The 16,821-nt window shown below is 48.3% G+C and overlaps 1 protein-coding gene across 1 annotated transcript; it reads left to right on the top strand.

The window, feature by feature from the left end:
* Window positions 1–2: 2 nt before the first annotated feature.
* Window positions 3–5,126, top strand: LOC141191747 (uncharacterized). Its single transcript, XM_073661674.1, has 3 exons — window positions 3–277; window positions 3,417–3,548; window positions 4,407–5,126. Exons 1-3 carry the CDS (start codon window positions 70–72, stop codon window positions 5,000–5,002), a joined length of 936 nt encoding a protein of 311 aa, XP_073517775.1. The 5' UTR covers window positions 3–69; the 3' UTR covers window positions 5,003–5,126.
* Window positions 5,127–16,821: the final 11,695 nt, after the last annotated feature.

Here is a 16,821-nt window from a genome sequence, read left to right on the forward strand (position 1 = left end):
GTCCAGTCCGCCAGCTTGTCTACTCTCCAGCCCGACAGTCTGTCTACAGTCAAGTCCGCCAGTCTGTCTATGGGCCTTGCCCGCCTGCTTACCTGGAAGCACCTGCCTGTTACCTACCGTGCCTACCAGTCAGCTTATCTGGAGGCTCCTGCTTGTTATCTGCCGTGTCTGCCAGTCTGCCTACCCGGATCACCCGTCAGCCTGCCTGCCGTGCTCATCTGCTGTACCGGTCAGTTCCTGCCTTCTGACCCGTGGGAGTCACCTGCTCTCATACAAGGTTGGTCCCAGAGTAGCACCTGGTCTCTCTGCTCGGTCTTCCCTGGTCACGGAGTCGATTGAGCCGCCGTATGACCTTGGTCAGTCCGAGTTGACAGCTACTTACGCCCCTCTGGTCCCTCCTTGCACCGCAGCACAGAGGTTCCACCACCCGGATCCGTAACATACTCCTTTGAACACATGCCTGTGGAGAGTAGGAGACTGTGATTTTTGCTACATACTGAAGCAGGGCTGCCACCAGGAATTTCAGCACCCCATACTGGCAACATTTCCGGGCACCCTTGAGACTCCACACCAGCCCCGCCTCCACCCCTCAAACTTTCCACCGTCCCACCTCCCACTCTTGGAAAAACTCTGCTTCTGCACCTCGGTTTCACCAATCACACATAAACAGTTCCCATCGAACACCATATCACATACACAGCCATCAGCTTTTGTTTTGGCCAAAAGATTTTTTAAGCCTGCCACCACGACAAGGTAGACTCTTTTGGCAGGGCCCTACTCTACTCTAACCTATTAAACATTTCTTAAACTATCCAATATTCTTTTTAGGTATATTTTGCTTATTTTTCTTTAAGGGAATGAGTGACGTACATTTTTTAAACTAATTGAAACCAGATTGTGATAATTTTTTTATAATCTGTATTTCTGACTTCAGATTATTGTATCCTGTTTTCTGTACATTTATGGAAATCTGCTGTCTTGCCTGTTTGGAGATATGAACAATAGACATATGGATGTATATATATCACAAGACAAAATATGGGAGTCTAATTCCTAGGGAGAGTTTTCTATACATGTTCTCATGTTTAGTGACATGCAGATGTCATTGTGCAGGAAAGGGGAAGAGGTGAGCTGTGACACGACCTAATGTGAATGGTGGATTCTGTTATCTCTCATTGTAATCCTGCTGGCTATGATAATGAGGTGACTGCTGAAAAGGAATCTCTTCTGGACGTGTTATTCTATTAGAAAAGCAATTTCTGTTTATTTATTATTTATGATATAAGGGGTGACAAACTTTAAAGTAAATTCTTCCAAAAAGTTAAACTATGATTAAAAGGATTGGCAATTTTCTGGTTATTCTTTACCAATGTGTTTGAGATGATGATAAGGCACTTAGTATTATGGTCTTTCTTGAACTTCGGCACTAAATACGAAATATGGGAAATAGACTATATTTCTATGTTGAATTTCTGCATTAAGGGCCTTTTATTCATCTCACACACACATTGGTTAAGAATAACCAGAACACGGTCAATGCCCTTAACATAAAAGTTTTGTAAAACATTCCCACTAAACATTTCGCTAATTAAATCTATTTTTCATAAGAGTCATTTAGTTAAATCCTTTGGTCAATTATGTAAAGTGCAAAATTATAATGTAACAAAACAAAGACAAAACGTATAACCAATTAATACAATGAAAATAAGGTCATTTTGTGAGGTCAGAAAACATATTAAAACAACAAACAGTTTTGCACACGATCTAAGGAAATGAACCATAATAATAAAGATGTATTTCCATAAATTCAAGAACAACAAACAATAGTGCGCTCTATCCTAAAAACTGAGCCCTAATATTAAATGGGTATTCCCATCTGGGGTACGGATAGTGCATCGCAGGGTCAGTCAGGTGCAGGTCTCAGAACTGAAACATTACTATCCGATCTGTTACATCTGTCTAATACTAGGACTTTGGGTCAGTAATCCCGCAGTCAGGCTAGGACACTCATCCATAATACAGGGGAACATACATGGCAATAACACACTAATGTAAAACTGGCTACATGTAGAAGATGTGAAGATGCAAATTTACATGTATGGAACAAGCAGTCGTTTTACCTGCTGGTTAGAAAAATCCTTAATCAGGTCTTTAATATTCAGGTGTCTGGCGAGCTCATGTTCAATTGACAGAAGGGCTCGGCTGTTTAACCGTTGTTCCGTCATTGTAGAATGCAGATAGTTCTTGAGAGTTTGCTAATGCTATCTCTCCTTCTGCTACTCAAAGTGGTTGGGTGATAAAAATTCTTACAATACACACCTCTCCAAATCTTGAAGCTCGAATTTGTAGATGGCATTTAGTAAAGCCAGTGGACCAATGTTTTCTGTAAATGTAGCTTCATAAACTTTCCGAAGACGTTGCTACTCAGAAAGTAACGGTGATGTGAGATCTACCTGCCTTCCCATGGGTTGTTCCATCTCTTGCTATTATTTTGAATTATTTGGTTCTTTCCTAGAATGGGTGGTTAAGTATGAAACAGGTTCCTCCGCTATAATCCATTATCTTGACGATTTTCTTTTTGTGGGACCACCAGATTCCAGGTCCTGTCAATTTTTGCTGGACAATTTTATTTTTTTCGCGTCGTATTTTGGCGTTCCCTTATCCAGTGGAAAAACTTTTGCTACTACTTCGCTATCCTTTTTAGGAATTGAGATTCATTCCGTTGCCATGGTTTTTCGCCTTCCCTCAGAAAAAAATTCAAAATTGCTGTCCCAGATTGAAGGATTTTGTTCTGTCCTCAAAGTAACACTATGTCAAATGCAGTCCATGCTAGGCCTCCTTAACTTTGCTTGCACAGTAATGCCTATGGGGAGAATTTTTCCAGACGTTTATCCCTCTCGACCAAAAGCATCAAGCTTCCCCATCATAGAATTCGGATAAAACCTCCTTTGAAAGCAGACTTGCTGGTTGGGAAGGAGTTCCTCTTGTCCTATAATGGATATACATTCTTTTAGTCATCGGAATTGACTAATGAGGATCTCTCCCTTTTTTCCGATGCCGCTGGATCTACTGGTTTCAGTGTCATTTTTGGAGACCAATGGTGTGCCGAACCTTGGCCGGAATCTTGGCGCACTGAGGGCTGGGTTAAAAACCTTACTTGGTTAGAGTTATTTCCTATCATCACAGCCATTTCTTTATGGGGCCCATCCCTCAGGGATAAACGGATCTGTTATTGGACTGACAATATGAGTATTGTACACGCCATAAATCACTTGTCATCCTCATCTCCCCTGGTTATCAAATTACTCAGATTCCTGGTATTAAAATGCTTACGTTTAAACATCTGGTTTTAAGCCCGCCATGTTCCGGGTACAAATAATGTCATTGCTGATTCTCTTTCTCGTTTCGATTGGCAGAAATTCCGGGAATGTTTCCCCGCAGCCAAACCAGAGGGGCATCCATGCCCATCCCTCATGTGGGAGGTGGTAGAGAAAGATTGATGGAGTTGGTGAGATCTTCAGTGGCCTCATCTACATGGCGTTCTTACGGTAAGGCATGGAATGAGTGGCATAACCTATTTGGGGATAGATCAGCAGCAGCATCCGACGCTGCCCGTCTGGAGGTCACAATCGAATATTTACTTTACTTGCGTAGCATGGGTGTTTCAGGAGCCGTTGCACAGAACCGCCTATCTGATCTCGGTGTTTATTTTCGCCTCTTAGGTTGGAACGATGTTACTAAGGTTTTCATCATTCGGCAGGCTATTATGGATTGGAGGAGGGAGCACACTCGTCAGGAGAACAGACGGCCCATTTCTTTCAGTTTACTTACCCGCCTAATCAACCCACTCCCGCTGTCCGCTCTTCTCCTTTCAAGTCTGCTCTACTCTCTGCCGCTTTTTGACTCGCGTTTTTTGGTTTGGTGCTTTGCGCATTAGTGAATTGGTGTCCCCATCCAAGCGCACTTCAGGAGGACTCCAGTATGATGGTATCACTCCCTGTGACCGAGGTCTCCGTATCCACTTTCGGAAATCGAAAATTGACCCGTCCGGTATTTGTTCATGGGTTCCCCTTCTTACCATCCCCGGTCCTATTTGTCCTTTAACCCTTGTTAATAATTACTTATCATTCTGGCGATCTGGTGACTCCTTTTTCTCACATGAGGATGGTTCTCCTCTTACGGTTTTTCAATTTCAATCTAGTTTTTTTGGAAATGTTTAGCTTTCGTAGGCCTTCCTCTCAAGGTATTTGGTACGTACTCCTTTAGGATAGCAGCTGCTACCGAAGCAGCCCGTGCTGGTTTGCCTAACTCCGAGATCCAGCACATTGGTAGATGGCGTTCCTCCTGTTTTGCAAGATACATCAGACCGAATTTATTGCTTCACTAACTTTATTATCTCTTCATAGATGGTGTAAAACACACAGTGAGGATACTGGGCCACTCTTACATCTTCTGGGCATCCCAAAGAGCAGAACGTCGACCAGGTGGCAGAGGTCTTGGGTTCCACGGCATCAACGTTTTTTTGAGAGGAATAAGAGGCTTGACCTGGCCTCAGGTTCTTCCCGAGGTGGTGCGGATAGCTCAGACTGCTTCCTCTCCCTTAATTCTAGTCCTGCATGCGGGCGGGAATGATCTCTGCTCCTTTCACCTAGCGGAACTCCTCACAATCATGCGCTCCGACGTGGATAAATTCCACAGACTTTTTCCAGAGCTTACTCTGATTTGGTCAGAGGTCATGTCACGTGTTGCATGGCAGGGCGCGAGAGATGTGGCGGCAGTTGAACGTTCTGTGCGCACGCTTAATGCCCGCTTGTCCCGCTTTATCCGTTTTAAGGCCGGAGTGGTCATGAGGCATCACCAACTTGAGGGAGACAATTCCAGTCTTATGCTACCCGATGGAGTCCATCTGACGGAAATAGGGCTGGATATTTTTCTCTCCGGTCTCCAGGATAGCATAGAACAAGCTTTTTACCAAATGGGTGGGGGGCGGAGCGCAGTATAAATACTCCGCTCCTCCTTAGCGGTCATTTTCTCCATCTTGATGTTTTTTTCCGGGACGAAGTCTGACTTGCGCTGGGAGTCCAGCTGTGGCATATGGATTTGCACCCGTTTCAGCTGGCCAATAGTGCCTTAACCAAGTTTTATACCGGTTAAATACTGAGCATGTCCTTTTTGGCTGTGACCGACTTCTACCCATTAAAAGGAGTTTTGGTTAAGATCTGTGTGTTGTCGTTATTCCATGGGACTTTTTGAGGAAATATTGTTGTTGGGTCTCAGCAGTCTGCAGGGCACGTCAATCTTTAATTGAATGCCCCTTGACTGCTGTGCCCTGCTGAAGGGGTTAAATTGTGTGTCCCATGTTCTTTTTCTCCTCTCCTCCTGGCTTTCACCCAATAATCCTCTTCTTCCTCCCTCTTCCCCTCTTTATAAGTCCAGACCCTGTGTGAAGCCCAGCTGTGCTTGGTATCACAGATCCTAGAAGGGTGTATTGACGGATTCCTCCACAAGAGGCCCCCATAACCATTCACACATCTCCACCTTCCACCTCAGACCACCAGAGGGAGCTGTTAGGGATATATAAAGAAGGGAAGGTGGAGCCAGGCAGTCAGTTCCTGCAGAGTGAGACACAGAAACAGGGCAGTCTGCAGTGGAGCTCAGTGACTCCGCAATTCCTCTGGAGAGTTCAGTTAGTGCAAGCCTGAATACAGAGTTGAGCCCGGTTGAGTCGTAGCTCAGAATAGTGAGCTTAGGTGTGCCGGCGCCATAAGATCGGTGAAGCGCGGCAAGCTGCCGTTAGTGCGAGTAGCCTATTGAGGGCCCGAGTAGGCCGAAGGCGAGTAGAGAGAGTTAGTACATAGGGGGCAGAGGAGCTTAACTAGCTCACCCCGAAGAAGAATTTACCGGACACCGGGTCCGAAGCTTACCGGGATATCCACGACCCAGTAAGATATAACCGGAATCCCTGGAGAACTACAAGTCCCAGGATCGCTAAAGGGCTGATACGTACCAGAGCCAGGAGACACATAGGCCCCGTAGGTCGGGAGAGTGCACTCCAAGAGAAGGCCCTACCACAAGGACAGCCAGCGCAGGACAGAGACAAAGTTAGGCCTAGCTTCAGGCAGGTCAGAAACTTACTAAGCAGAGGCAAGGAACAGGAGGCCCAAAACCCGCTCATTGGGGAGGATCCGGACATACACCCTTCACCCTACATTGCTCCGGGGAGTGCCTGAATTTCCATCAGTAAAAGGTACTGAAGTGACTATCGTGTCTGTCCCTGTTCTTGCTCTGACGCGGCTGAGTCTCTCTGTCCTGCATACCCCGTCATACACTGCCCTGAGGCCTAGCTCCATCTGTGGGAGCTATACCATCCAGCTGCCTTATCATTGGCCTCAGTGGACTGCGCAGCGCTGGTGATCCTCACCAGAAGCCACAGGTGGCGTCACGAACTTTTATAAACTTAACATCTATCAACGCCTTTTTAAAGAGAGACCCCAGAGTACGGGCCCGGGAGCCGACCACCGCGACCTCCTTAAGGCTAAAGGCCCGGGTAACCGAGTCTTCCCCCATCCCCTGGGCTAGTCATCTCCAACTGGCGTCACGAACAGGATTACGTGCCCGCTGCAACGACAGAGTGTTGTGCCCGTTGCCACCGGGTACTGTGCGCCTTTATTCTGAACTGTGTACGTAAAGTTGTGGTGAAGGTTGCCGCCATTGTTGGGCCGTTGAGCAAGAAGAAGGGCGTAACCGCGGGAAAATAAGGGGCGTACCTTCAAAAGAGCGCTAAGCCCCGGACACGCCCCACGCCTTGACGTCAAAGCTAGAAGCGCCAGTTCCTGTAAGGAGCATCGCTGAACGCTCTGACGTAGGACGCAAGGTCCTGAAGACAACCGTCACCTGCGGAGCTGCGGCCTACCGGAAGAAAAAAAACAGAAGGTAGGCCACGGTTAACTAGGGGGGTGCCAAGATGTCCGACAAGCAGCAGAACGCCAACCTACCGGTCAACGTCCCTGAAGTTCAGCCCGATGATGAGCAGGCCGAAGCCGCCGCTCCACCAGCAGCGCCTGTAACACCCGTAATTCCTATGACTTTACCGTACATTCCTGGAGCAAAGTGGCTCCCCCAGTACAACGGCAAACCAAATACCCTGTCTGGATTCAAACGGAAGATATGTGGTATCTTGGACATGTACTCCATGACCGGCAAACAAAGAGCCGCCGTTGTATTAGGACAGCTGACCGGTGCTGCGGAGCGGGAAGTGGAAACATGATCGGCCGCAGACCAGGAGTCAGTGTCCGCAATATTTCAAAAACTACAGACTGTCTTTGAGGACCTTACTGAGGCGGACCTCCAGATGAGGTTTTACAGCTGTTCCCAACAACCAGAGGACAATGTTCGGGACTACGCCTGGCGTCTACAGGGGGCCCTGCGGGCTCTAAACCAGGTTAGTCCAACCAGCGTTGAAAATGAGAACAAAATGCTGAAGGAACAGTTTGTCCGGGGACTGAGGTCTCCAGAGGAGAGCAGGACTGTGCGTTGGTGGTCCCTGGATCATCCAGAAGCTACCTTTGACAATCTTAAGGACATGGCTATAAAAGGACTGCAGCCCCTGGAAACAAATGCCATCCAACGTTACCAGGGTGGGGCGACCCCAGTACCTGCAACACCCACCTTTTCCCCGGTGGCTGCTGAAGCTAAAGTTCCAGCAACGTCCCCTAAAGAACTGGACAGTCTGCGCTCTGAGGTGCGTCAGTTGAGTAAAACCCTGACCACTGTGCTGAGTGCTCTGCAGTTGCGGACGGAGCCTGAGGAAGGAGGGAAGATCCTGTTAGCCGATAGCCCTGAGAATGTCCCCTGGATGCGAAGGAGGAGGAGACCAACACCACCCTCGCCGAGGATCAGTGACTAGCGCCGTCCACCAAAGGACCCAGCCTGCTACCGCTGCCGCAAGACCGGACACATCGCCCAGAATTGTCCTTTAAACGAGAAAACCCTGGGTCCGAGGGCCGACACCCAGGAGTAGACTCACCAGGCCCATCAGACTGGTACAACAGGTTCGTCGGAGGAAGACCTTTCCTGTCCATTGTACTGGACGGGATCCCGACGCATGCCCTGCTGGACACAGGATCTCAGGTAACCATCATGCCTGAAGTCCTCTACAAGAGGTTCTGGTCCATGGACGACCTACGTCCGCCAGCTCCAAATCTGTCTGTGTATGCCTCAAATGGACTCCTCCTTAACCTACTCGGGGTTAAGAATGTGACTGTAAAGGTGGGGAGAGTGGAGCTGAAGGACCAGGGACTAATTGTAGTGGAGAATAACCCTGATGACAGCAACCCGTATATGGTATTGGGCACTAACGTTGTTGGTAACTGTTTGGGAGAAGTTGTGTTCTTGCTCCAACAGATCGCCGACACTGCCAGACCGAGAGAGAGGAGGGCACTGCAGAGGGAGATCCGCGTCCTGATGTATCAACAGCAAGTAAAGTTAACAGATGGTGAAATCAGTAACGTGCGGGTAACAGACCCCATACCCATTGTCGTTTCCCCAATGAGTGAAATGCTCATCTGATGAAGAGCTGCCATAGGTCTTAGAGGACAGAGCTACCAGGCGGTAGTAGAACCCCTATGCTCTGAGCACAGACCCACGCTCTTAACTGCCAGGGGAGTGGTAGATGTACGTAATGGGAGGGTGCCCGTCCATCTTCTCAACTTAGGGGAAGATGAGGTCAAACTGCCACGTTATGCCACTGTTGCCAAATTACATGCTGTCAACAACAACTGCATCCATGAGGCGGAGTCCTTAACTTCACCAGAAGAAGTGGAGGATAATGACCCTGCAACCCAGGTGGAGGATTGGTGTCAACCGCTCCCTGTTGGGTCGGACACCACTCCTACCCACCAAAAACAGGGTGTACACTGGGTGGTTCAAGAGTACTCGCAGGTGTTCAGTAAACATCCACTAGACTTCGGAAGGGTTAAGGGGGTTCAACATCATACCCCCACAGGCAACCATTCCCCAATCAAAGAACGTTATAGGCCTATACCCCCAGCTCACTACCAGAAGGAAAAAGAAATGCTGCATGACATGAGGAAGGCGGGAGTGATAAGGGATAGTTGTAGTCCCTGGGCAGCTCCCCTAGTGCTGGTTAGGAACAAGGACGGGAGCATGAGAATGTGTGTAGATTACCGTCAAGTAAATCGCATTACACATAAAGATGCATACCCTTTACCACGCATAGAGGAGTCCCTAGCTGCCTTAAAGTCTGCAAATTACTTTTCCACCCTTGACTTCACTAGTGGGTACTGGCAAGTAGCTGTGGCTGAGGAGGATCGGGAGAAGACGGCCTTCACCACCCCGATGGGACTCTGCGAGTTCAACAGCATGCCGTTTGGACTCTGCAATGCCCCCGGAACGTTCCAGAGATTGATGGAGTGCTGCCTGGGACACCGCAACTTCGAGACTGTGTTACTTTACCTGGACGATGTAATTGTGTACTCCAGAACGTACGAGGACCACTTGAAACACCTGGCAGAGGTATTTGAGTCACTGTCCCGGTATGGGATGAAGTTGAAGCCCTCAAAGTGCAACCTACTCTAGAGAAAGGTACAGTACTTGGGGCACATTGTCAGTCCGGAAGGGGAAGCACCAGACCCGGAGAAAGTCACAGCCATCCAGAAGTGGCCAGAGCCGAAGAACCTCAAGGAGGTGCGTCAGTTCTTGGGACTAGTAGGATACTACCGGAGGTTCGTAAAGGACTACACTAAGAGAGCAGCTCCTCTGCAAGACCTCCTGGTAGGACAGTCCCCCAAAGGCAAAAAACCCCCATTCCACTGGGGTAAGGAGCAAGCCGAGTCGTTTCAGGAGATGAAGGAGATCCTGACAGGTGATGAGATCCTAGTCTACCCTGACTACAGCCAACCGTTCCTACTGTATACAGATGCCAGCAACGAAGGCCTGGGTGCTGTTCTAAGTCAGAAGCAGAATGGGCAGGAGAAGGTGATCGCATACGCAAGTAGGAAGCTCCACCCGACTGAGAGGAACCCAGAGAACTATAGCAGCTTCAAGTTGGAGTTCCTGGACTTGGTCTGGGCCATCACTGAAAGATTCAAGCACTATCTGGCTTCCAGCAAGTTCACTGCCTTTACTGATAACAACCCCTTGACCCATCTTGAAACAGCTAAGTTGAGAGCTCCGGAACAACGATGGATGGCTCGGCTGTCAAACTACCAATTTACAATCAAATACCGGGCGGGCCGCAAGAACGCCAAAGCCGATGCCCTGTCTAGGATGCCTCACCAGTCAGACACAGAAGAAGAAGTGGATGACCTGGAAGAGATTGAGCTACCTGCCCTTCATCGAAGTGGGATGATCCATGAGCAACGAGCCTCCAGGAATCAGCGTGGAAAAACGTTAAACCCCCTGTCTCAGCACAGCTGGAAAGAGACCCAGGATAGCGACCCGGTTGTCAGCCGCATCAAACAGCTGATAACTCAAGAAGGTGCCTCCCTGGAGAAAGATGCGTCTCTGCAAGCAAAGCAGCTGTGGAATGAGCGAAGTCGGCTGTTTATCTACCATGAGAAGCTGTGCCGGAGGTGCGTCAATCCAAAGACTCATGAGATGGTATGGCAGATAGTAGTCCCTAAGACAGACATCCAGATGGTATTAGAGGCTTACCACGATCAGGCGGGGCACTTTGGTTGGAAAAAGCTAGAGACCCTGCTGAAATGTCGATTCTACTGGGTAGAAATGCGCAGCTCCATTGAGAGGTGGTGCTGGGACTGTGGACCCTGCGGCCTAAGAAGGAAAGACTTCAGCAGCCAGAAGGCACCCCTGCAACCCATCAAGACGACTCGACCCCTGGAGATCGTGGCCCTGGACCATGTTGAGCTCTCCCCCAGCAGGTCAGGGTACTCCTATGCTCTGACTATGGTGGATCACTACTCACGTTTCTTGGTGGTCGCCCCCGTCAAAGACCTGACGGCAGAGACAGCAGCAAAGACGTTCCAAGCGTATTTCTGCAGACCCCATGGTTACCCTGAGCAGGTGCTGACGGACCAGGGCCCGGCCTTTGAGGCTGAGCTGTTTAAGGAGTTCTGCCATCTCTACGGGTGTAAAAATATAAGAGCTACACCGTATCACCCGCAAACAAACGGTCTCTGCGAAAAGATGAACAACATTATCATCGACCTGCTAAAGACCATACCACTTGAGGAGAGAAACCAGTGGCCAGACCTACTACCTGACCTAGTGGATCTGTAGAATCATATACCAGTGAGTTCCACCAACTGCACTTCGGCATATCTCATGCGGGCAAGGCCAGGAAAGCAGCCCATGGATCTGGAGCTTGGTGTTGTTGAACCTGAAGCTGATATGACCACTGAGGACTGGGACAAAACCAGACAAGAGCAGTACAGAAGGGTACAAGCTTGTGTCAAGGACAGTCTTACTCGGGTGAGAGAAAAGCAGGAAGTTTAATACAACAAAAACGCACCCGCAGAACCTTTCACACCAGGTGAAACAGTGTTAAAAAGAAAAAGAAGTAACCACAAACTTGATGACCAGTGGGAAAAAGACCCCTACACTGTGTTACCGTCACGGTTTAACAACAAAAAGACATGCATAATTAGTCGTGATGGAGGAAGAACATCTGCCACAGTGTCCAGGGACCACCTAAAGTTGTGTCCAGACTTACAGAAACACCAAGAAAAAGTGCCTCTCACAACCCAGGAAGAACCTAAAGAAGCAGTGACCCACACTGACCTAGGAGACTTCCCAGCGGATTGGCCTCAAATAGGAGGTGCAGTAATTATTCCAGTACTCCAATTCTATGAACAGCCAGCAAACCCTCCACAGCAAGTTAAACCTGTAAGTGCTGTAGAAGAGCCAGCTCAAGAAGTATCCCCGGATGAAGGATCCCCGGCAGGAGCAGAGCAACAGGGCCCAGCCAATGGTAGACTTGCCAGTCCAAGAGAGAGGTTAAGGCAGTTTTACAACATGGTTACATGTAGAACTGGTAGAGTAACTGAGGATACAGACACTGACACTCCACCAACCACAGCACTACGCAGGTCAATATGTAGTACAAGAGGTAAACCTCCTGTTAGGTACACTCAGTAGATAGTTAAAAATCTCTGAAAATATATATAGTTACCCCTGGGGTATTGTATATTAAATTGTAATGTACTGCATGACTGTTTATTTTTATGCATGCTTATCCATTTGTGCTTTTTTCTCATTAATTCTTTATTTGCCTAAGAACTTCGTGACTGAGGACTGTGTGCAGCCCAAAAACTCTTACTATATATAATAGCGCTCCCTGGAGTGCCCTTTAGGTGACCTCAGAAGCAAAACCTGTTTGGAGTGGCTCTTTTGGAGGTCCAACTCGGGATCTTCATGCCCTGCAGCTACCCCAGGGCCAACGTAGAAGGTTTAGGACAGGTCCCTCAAAACTACCAAAGTACTCTACCTTGTGAGATGGACATCCTTGCTGGGAACCTCACCACAGGAGACTTGGATTCTGAGGACACTCTGTAATTGTTTTGTTATGCAACGTTTAAGATTCGTGCCTCCCATAAAGGGAATATTGTTCATGTATTGCTTAAGTTTACTATTGTTATTGTTTTATAAAATGTACTTCAGCTCGGGAGTGCTGAGATTAACTAGGGGGGAATGTGAAGCCCAGCTGTGCTTGGTATGACAGATCCTAGAAGGGTGTATTGACGGATTCCTCCACAAGAGGCCCCCATAACCATTCACACATCTCCACCTTCCATCTCAGACCACCAGAGGGAGCCCGTTAGGGATATATAAAGAAGGGAAGGTGGAGCCAGGCAGTCAGTTCCTGCAGAGTGAGACACAGAAACAGGTCAGTCTGCAGTGGAGCTCAGTGACTCAGCAATTCCTCTGGAGAGTTCAGTTAGTGCAAGCCTGAATACAGAGTTGAGCCCGGTTGAGTCGTAGCTCAGAATAGTGAGCTTAGGTGTGCCGGCGCCATAAGATCAGTGAAGCGCGGCAAGCTGCCGTTAGTGTGAGTAGCCTATTGAGGGCCCGAGTAGGCCGAAGGCGAGAGGAGAGAGTTAGTACATAGGGGGCAGAGGAGCTTAACTAGCTCACCCCGAAGAAGAAATTACCGGACACCGGGTCCGAAGCTTACCGGGATATCCCCGACCCAGTAAGATATAACCGGAATCCCTGGAGAACTACAAGTCCCAGGATCGCTAAAGTGCTGATACGTACCAGAGCCAGGAGACACATAGGCCCCGTAGGTCGGGAGCGTGCACTCCAAGAGAAGGCCCTACCACAAGGACAGCCAGCGCAGGACAGAGACAAAGTTAGGCCTAGCTCCAGGCAGGTCAGAAACTTACTACGCAGAGGCAAGGAACAGGAGGCCCAAAACCCGCTCATTGGGGAGGATCCGGACATACACTCTTCACCCTACAGTGCTCCGGGGAGTGCCTGAATTTCCATCAGTAAAAGGTACTGAAGTGACTATCGTGTCTGTCCCTGTTCTTGCTCTGACGCGGCTGAGTCTCCTTGTCCTGCATACCCCGTCATACACTGCCCTGAGGCCTAGCTCCACCTGTGGGGAGCTATACCATCCAGCTGCCTTATCATCGGCCTCAGTGGACTGCGCAGCGCTGGTGATCCTCACCAGAAGCCACAGGTTGCGTCACGAACTTTTATAAACTTAACATCTATCAACGCCTTTTTAAAGAGAGACCCCAGAGTACGGGCCCGGGAGCCGACCACCGCGACCTCCTTAAGGCTAAAGGCCCGGGTAACCGAGTCTTCCCCCATCCCCTGGGCTAGTCACCTGCCTCTTCCTGCCTCTCTCCACACAAGCATGGGACCCGCAGTCTGCGTTTCCCACCACCCCTCCCCTTTTTTCCCATGTACAGTGTGTTTTGTTGGTATTATTTGGTTGTTCTGTATTTAAGTCACAGCAGCAGTCATTTGCTCTATCTTGATGTTTTTCTCCAGTACGAAGTATGATATGCGCCGGGAGTCCGGCAGTGGAATATGGATTTGTACCCGTTTCAGCTGGCCAATAGTGCCTTAACCGGGTTTTATACCAGTTACGCGCTGAGCACATCCTTTTTGGCTGTGACCGACCTCTAACCATTAAAAGGAGTTTTGGTTAAATTCTGTATGTTGTCGTTATTACATGGGACTTTTTGGGGAAATTTTGTTGTTGGGTCTCAGAAGTCATCTTACTACTGTTAATGGTAAAAATGATCATAGACATGTGCAATGTTGGTTAAAAAAAAATCTGGCCTCCTCCTCCCCTTAATAGCCGGCCATCGCACACCATGTTATTTCTTCTTACCCCAAGACAGCACCAAAGACTGGAGCTGTTATGAGCAAGAGGAAATCCAATTACCAGTTAAGGTAAAATGTTCTGCACATGCCTATGAGTATCATGAAGCGCAGATGTTGTGGCGCTTATACTTGCTGCCAGAATAGGAGTAGATCTGCTGGCATCTCTGTATTTGGTGTCATATATTGGGATCCTCTGTCATTGCTATGCTTATCTTCATTATTAACTGATCATTTTTTAAAAAAAAAAAAAAAATCCGGCCTCCTTCCTCCCCTTAATAGCCGGCCATCACACACCTCTTCCCAACACCCATGACAGCACTTTCATGAGTGTGAGGAAATCTTACTACCGGTAATGGTAAAAATGATCATAGACATGTGCAATGTTAGTTAAAAAAAAAATCCGGCCTCCTTCCTCCCCTTAATAGCCGGCCATCGCACACCATGTTATTTCTTCTTAGCCCAAGACAGCACCGAAAGATGGAGCTGTCATGAGCAAGAGGAAATCCAATTACCGGTTAGTGTAAAATGTTCTGCACATGCCTATGAGTATAGTGAAGCGCAGATGTTGTGGCGCTTATACTTACTGCCAGCGCATGATTACATTGTCTGGCTTCTTCATCTTTGGGGTCTGTGTTTTGGGTCCCTCAGTGTCGTATCCATGGTCATCTTCATTCCAGCAGTGCTTTCAGATGATCATCAAAGTGATGTCCAATCTTCAGTTCTTCAAGGTCTTCTGGAGGCTGAGGAAGACAGCTGGCTCTGATGACTATGGAGCTGGTGTCTTGTCAAGGGTTTCCAAGTTGACAAAAGAAAATCCCTTGAACATGGCCTGGTCCTTTGCTGATAGAGGTGACTTTTTGGCCTCTGCTGCTTCTAATTTCTCCAGATGGTGTGGTCGAGAACGGTGATGAGCTTTAGATGGCTATAAAACAAACAAAAAAATAATTATTACCAAAATCTCAAACGTTCTGGAGAAGGATGATATGAAATGATCTGGACCATCAGACCAGGACCAGCAGCTCTGGATGATGTTGATTTTCCAATGTTAGGCTGTGTGCCCACGATGCGTTTTTAATGCGTTTCTGCAGCGTTTTTGCAGCGCGGAAACGCATTAAAAACGCATGGTAGAAGGGCAGCAATGATAATCCGCATGTGCTGTGCACATGCTGTGGAAATATCCGCTGAGGATTATCATTACGGAAAAAAACGCAGCACTACCAATTATTTTGCGGAAATGCTGCGTTTATCGCCGCCATTGACTTGCATTAGAACGCGCCAATTCCGCAAGACTGCATCTGTACTTGCGTAATTGGTGCGTTCTAATGTGTGGATGGTACCCAGGACTAGAGGAGAGGAGACTCTCCTCCAGACCCAGGCACCATTAAAAAATCTGTAAAAAAAGAATAAAATAAAAAATAAATGTATATTTACCTTCCGGCGGCCCGCGCTGCGCTCCTACTTGCTTCCCGGCACTTTGCAGTGGATTGAAGGACCTGCGCTGACGTCAGAGACATGTGACGGGTCATGCGACGCTGACATCGGCAGGTCTTTCAATCCACTGCAAAGTGCCAGCACCGAGCAAAGCAAGCCAGCGCGGGCCATCGGAGGGTAAGTATACATTTGTTTTTTTTATTTTTAACCACTCTCTCGGGTCACACTATATAAATCCATGCAGTTTGCATGGATTTATATAGTGTGACCTAGTTGTCACAAGCACTTTCCAAGTGATGCTAAAATCGCTTGGAAAGCGCTTGTCAATCCGCATGCGGAAATGCATGTGAAGAACGCTTCACATCCGCATGTCCCTGGCAGGAAAAACGCATGTACAATGCGCATGTACAATCTGCATGTATGATCCACATGTACAATCCGCAGGTACGATCCGCATGTACGATCCGCATGTACAATCCGCATGTACAATCCGCATGTACAATCCGCATGTACGATCCGCATGTACGATCCGCATGTACGATCCGCATGTACGATCCGCATGTACGATCCGCATGTACGATCCGCATGTACGATCCGCATGTACGATCCGCATGTACAATCCGCATGTACAATCCGCATGTACGATCCGCATGTACGATCCGCATGTACGATCCGCATGTACAATCCGCATGCGGAAATGTCAGTGAATAACGCTCCATTTCCGCATGTCCCCAGCAGGAAAAACGCATGTACAAGCCGCATGTACAATCCACATGTACAATCCGCATGTACAATCCGCATGTACGATCCGCATGTACGATCCGCATGTACGATCCGCATGCACGATCCGCATGTACGATCCGCATGTACGATCCGCATGTACGATCCGCATGTACGATCCGCAAGTACAATCCGCATGTACGATCCGCATGTACAATCCGCGTGCGTTTTTTTCTGCCAGGGAGATGCAGAAACGCTCAGGAAAAAATCCTGAGCATTTCTGCATCGTGGGCACATAGCCTAAGTGTCAGCGCTAACTAATACTTAACAGAGGTGCAATGTGATCTGGTC

The sequence above is a fragment of the Phyllobates terribilis genome, unplaced genomic scaffold (genome assembly GCF_046119375.1).
Source record: "Phyllobates terribilis strain yellow unplaced genomic scaffold, ASM4611937v1 Scaffold_52__1_contigs__length_9100884, whole genome shotgun sequence".
Taxonomy (NCBI): Eukaryota; Metazoa; Chordata; class Amphibia; order Anura; family Dendrobatidae; genus Phyllobates; species Phyllobates terribilis.

Coding starts and splice junctions, on each gene's coding strand:
- LOC141191747 (XM_073661674.1), top strand. CDS start 70: ATGGGCCTTGCCCGCCTGCTTACCTGGAAGCACCTGCCTGTTACCTAC. Junction 278..3,416: donor GTCACCTGCTCTCATACAAG/GTTGGTCCCAGA, acceptor TTCGATTGGCAG/AAATTCCGGGAATGTTTCCC. Junction 3,549..4,406: donor ATCTACATGGCGTTCTTACG/GTAAGGCATGGA, acceptor ATCTCTTCATAG/ATGGTGTAAAACACACAGTG.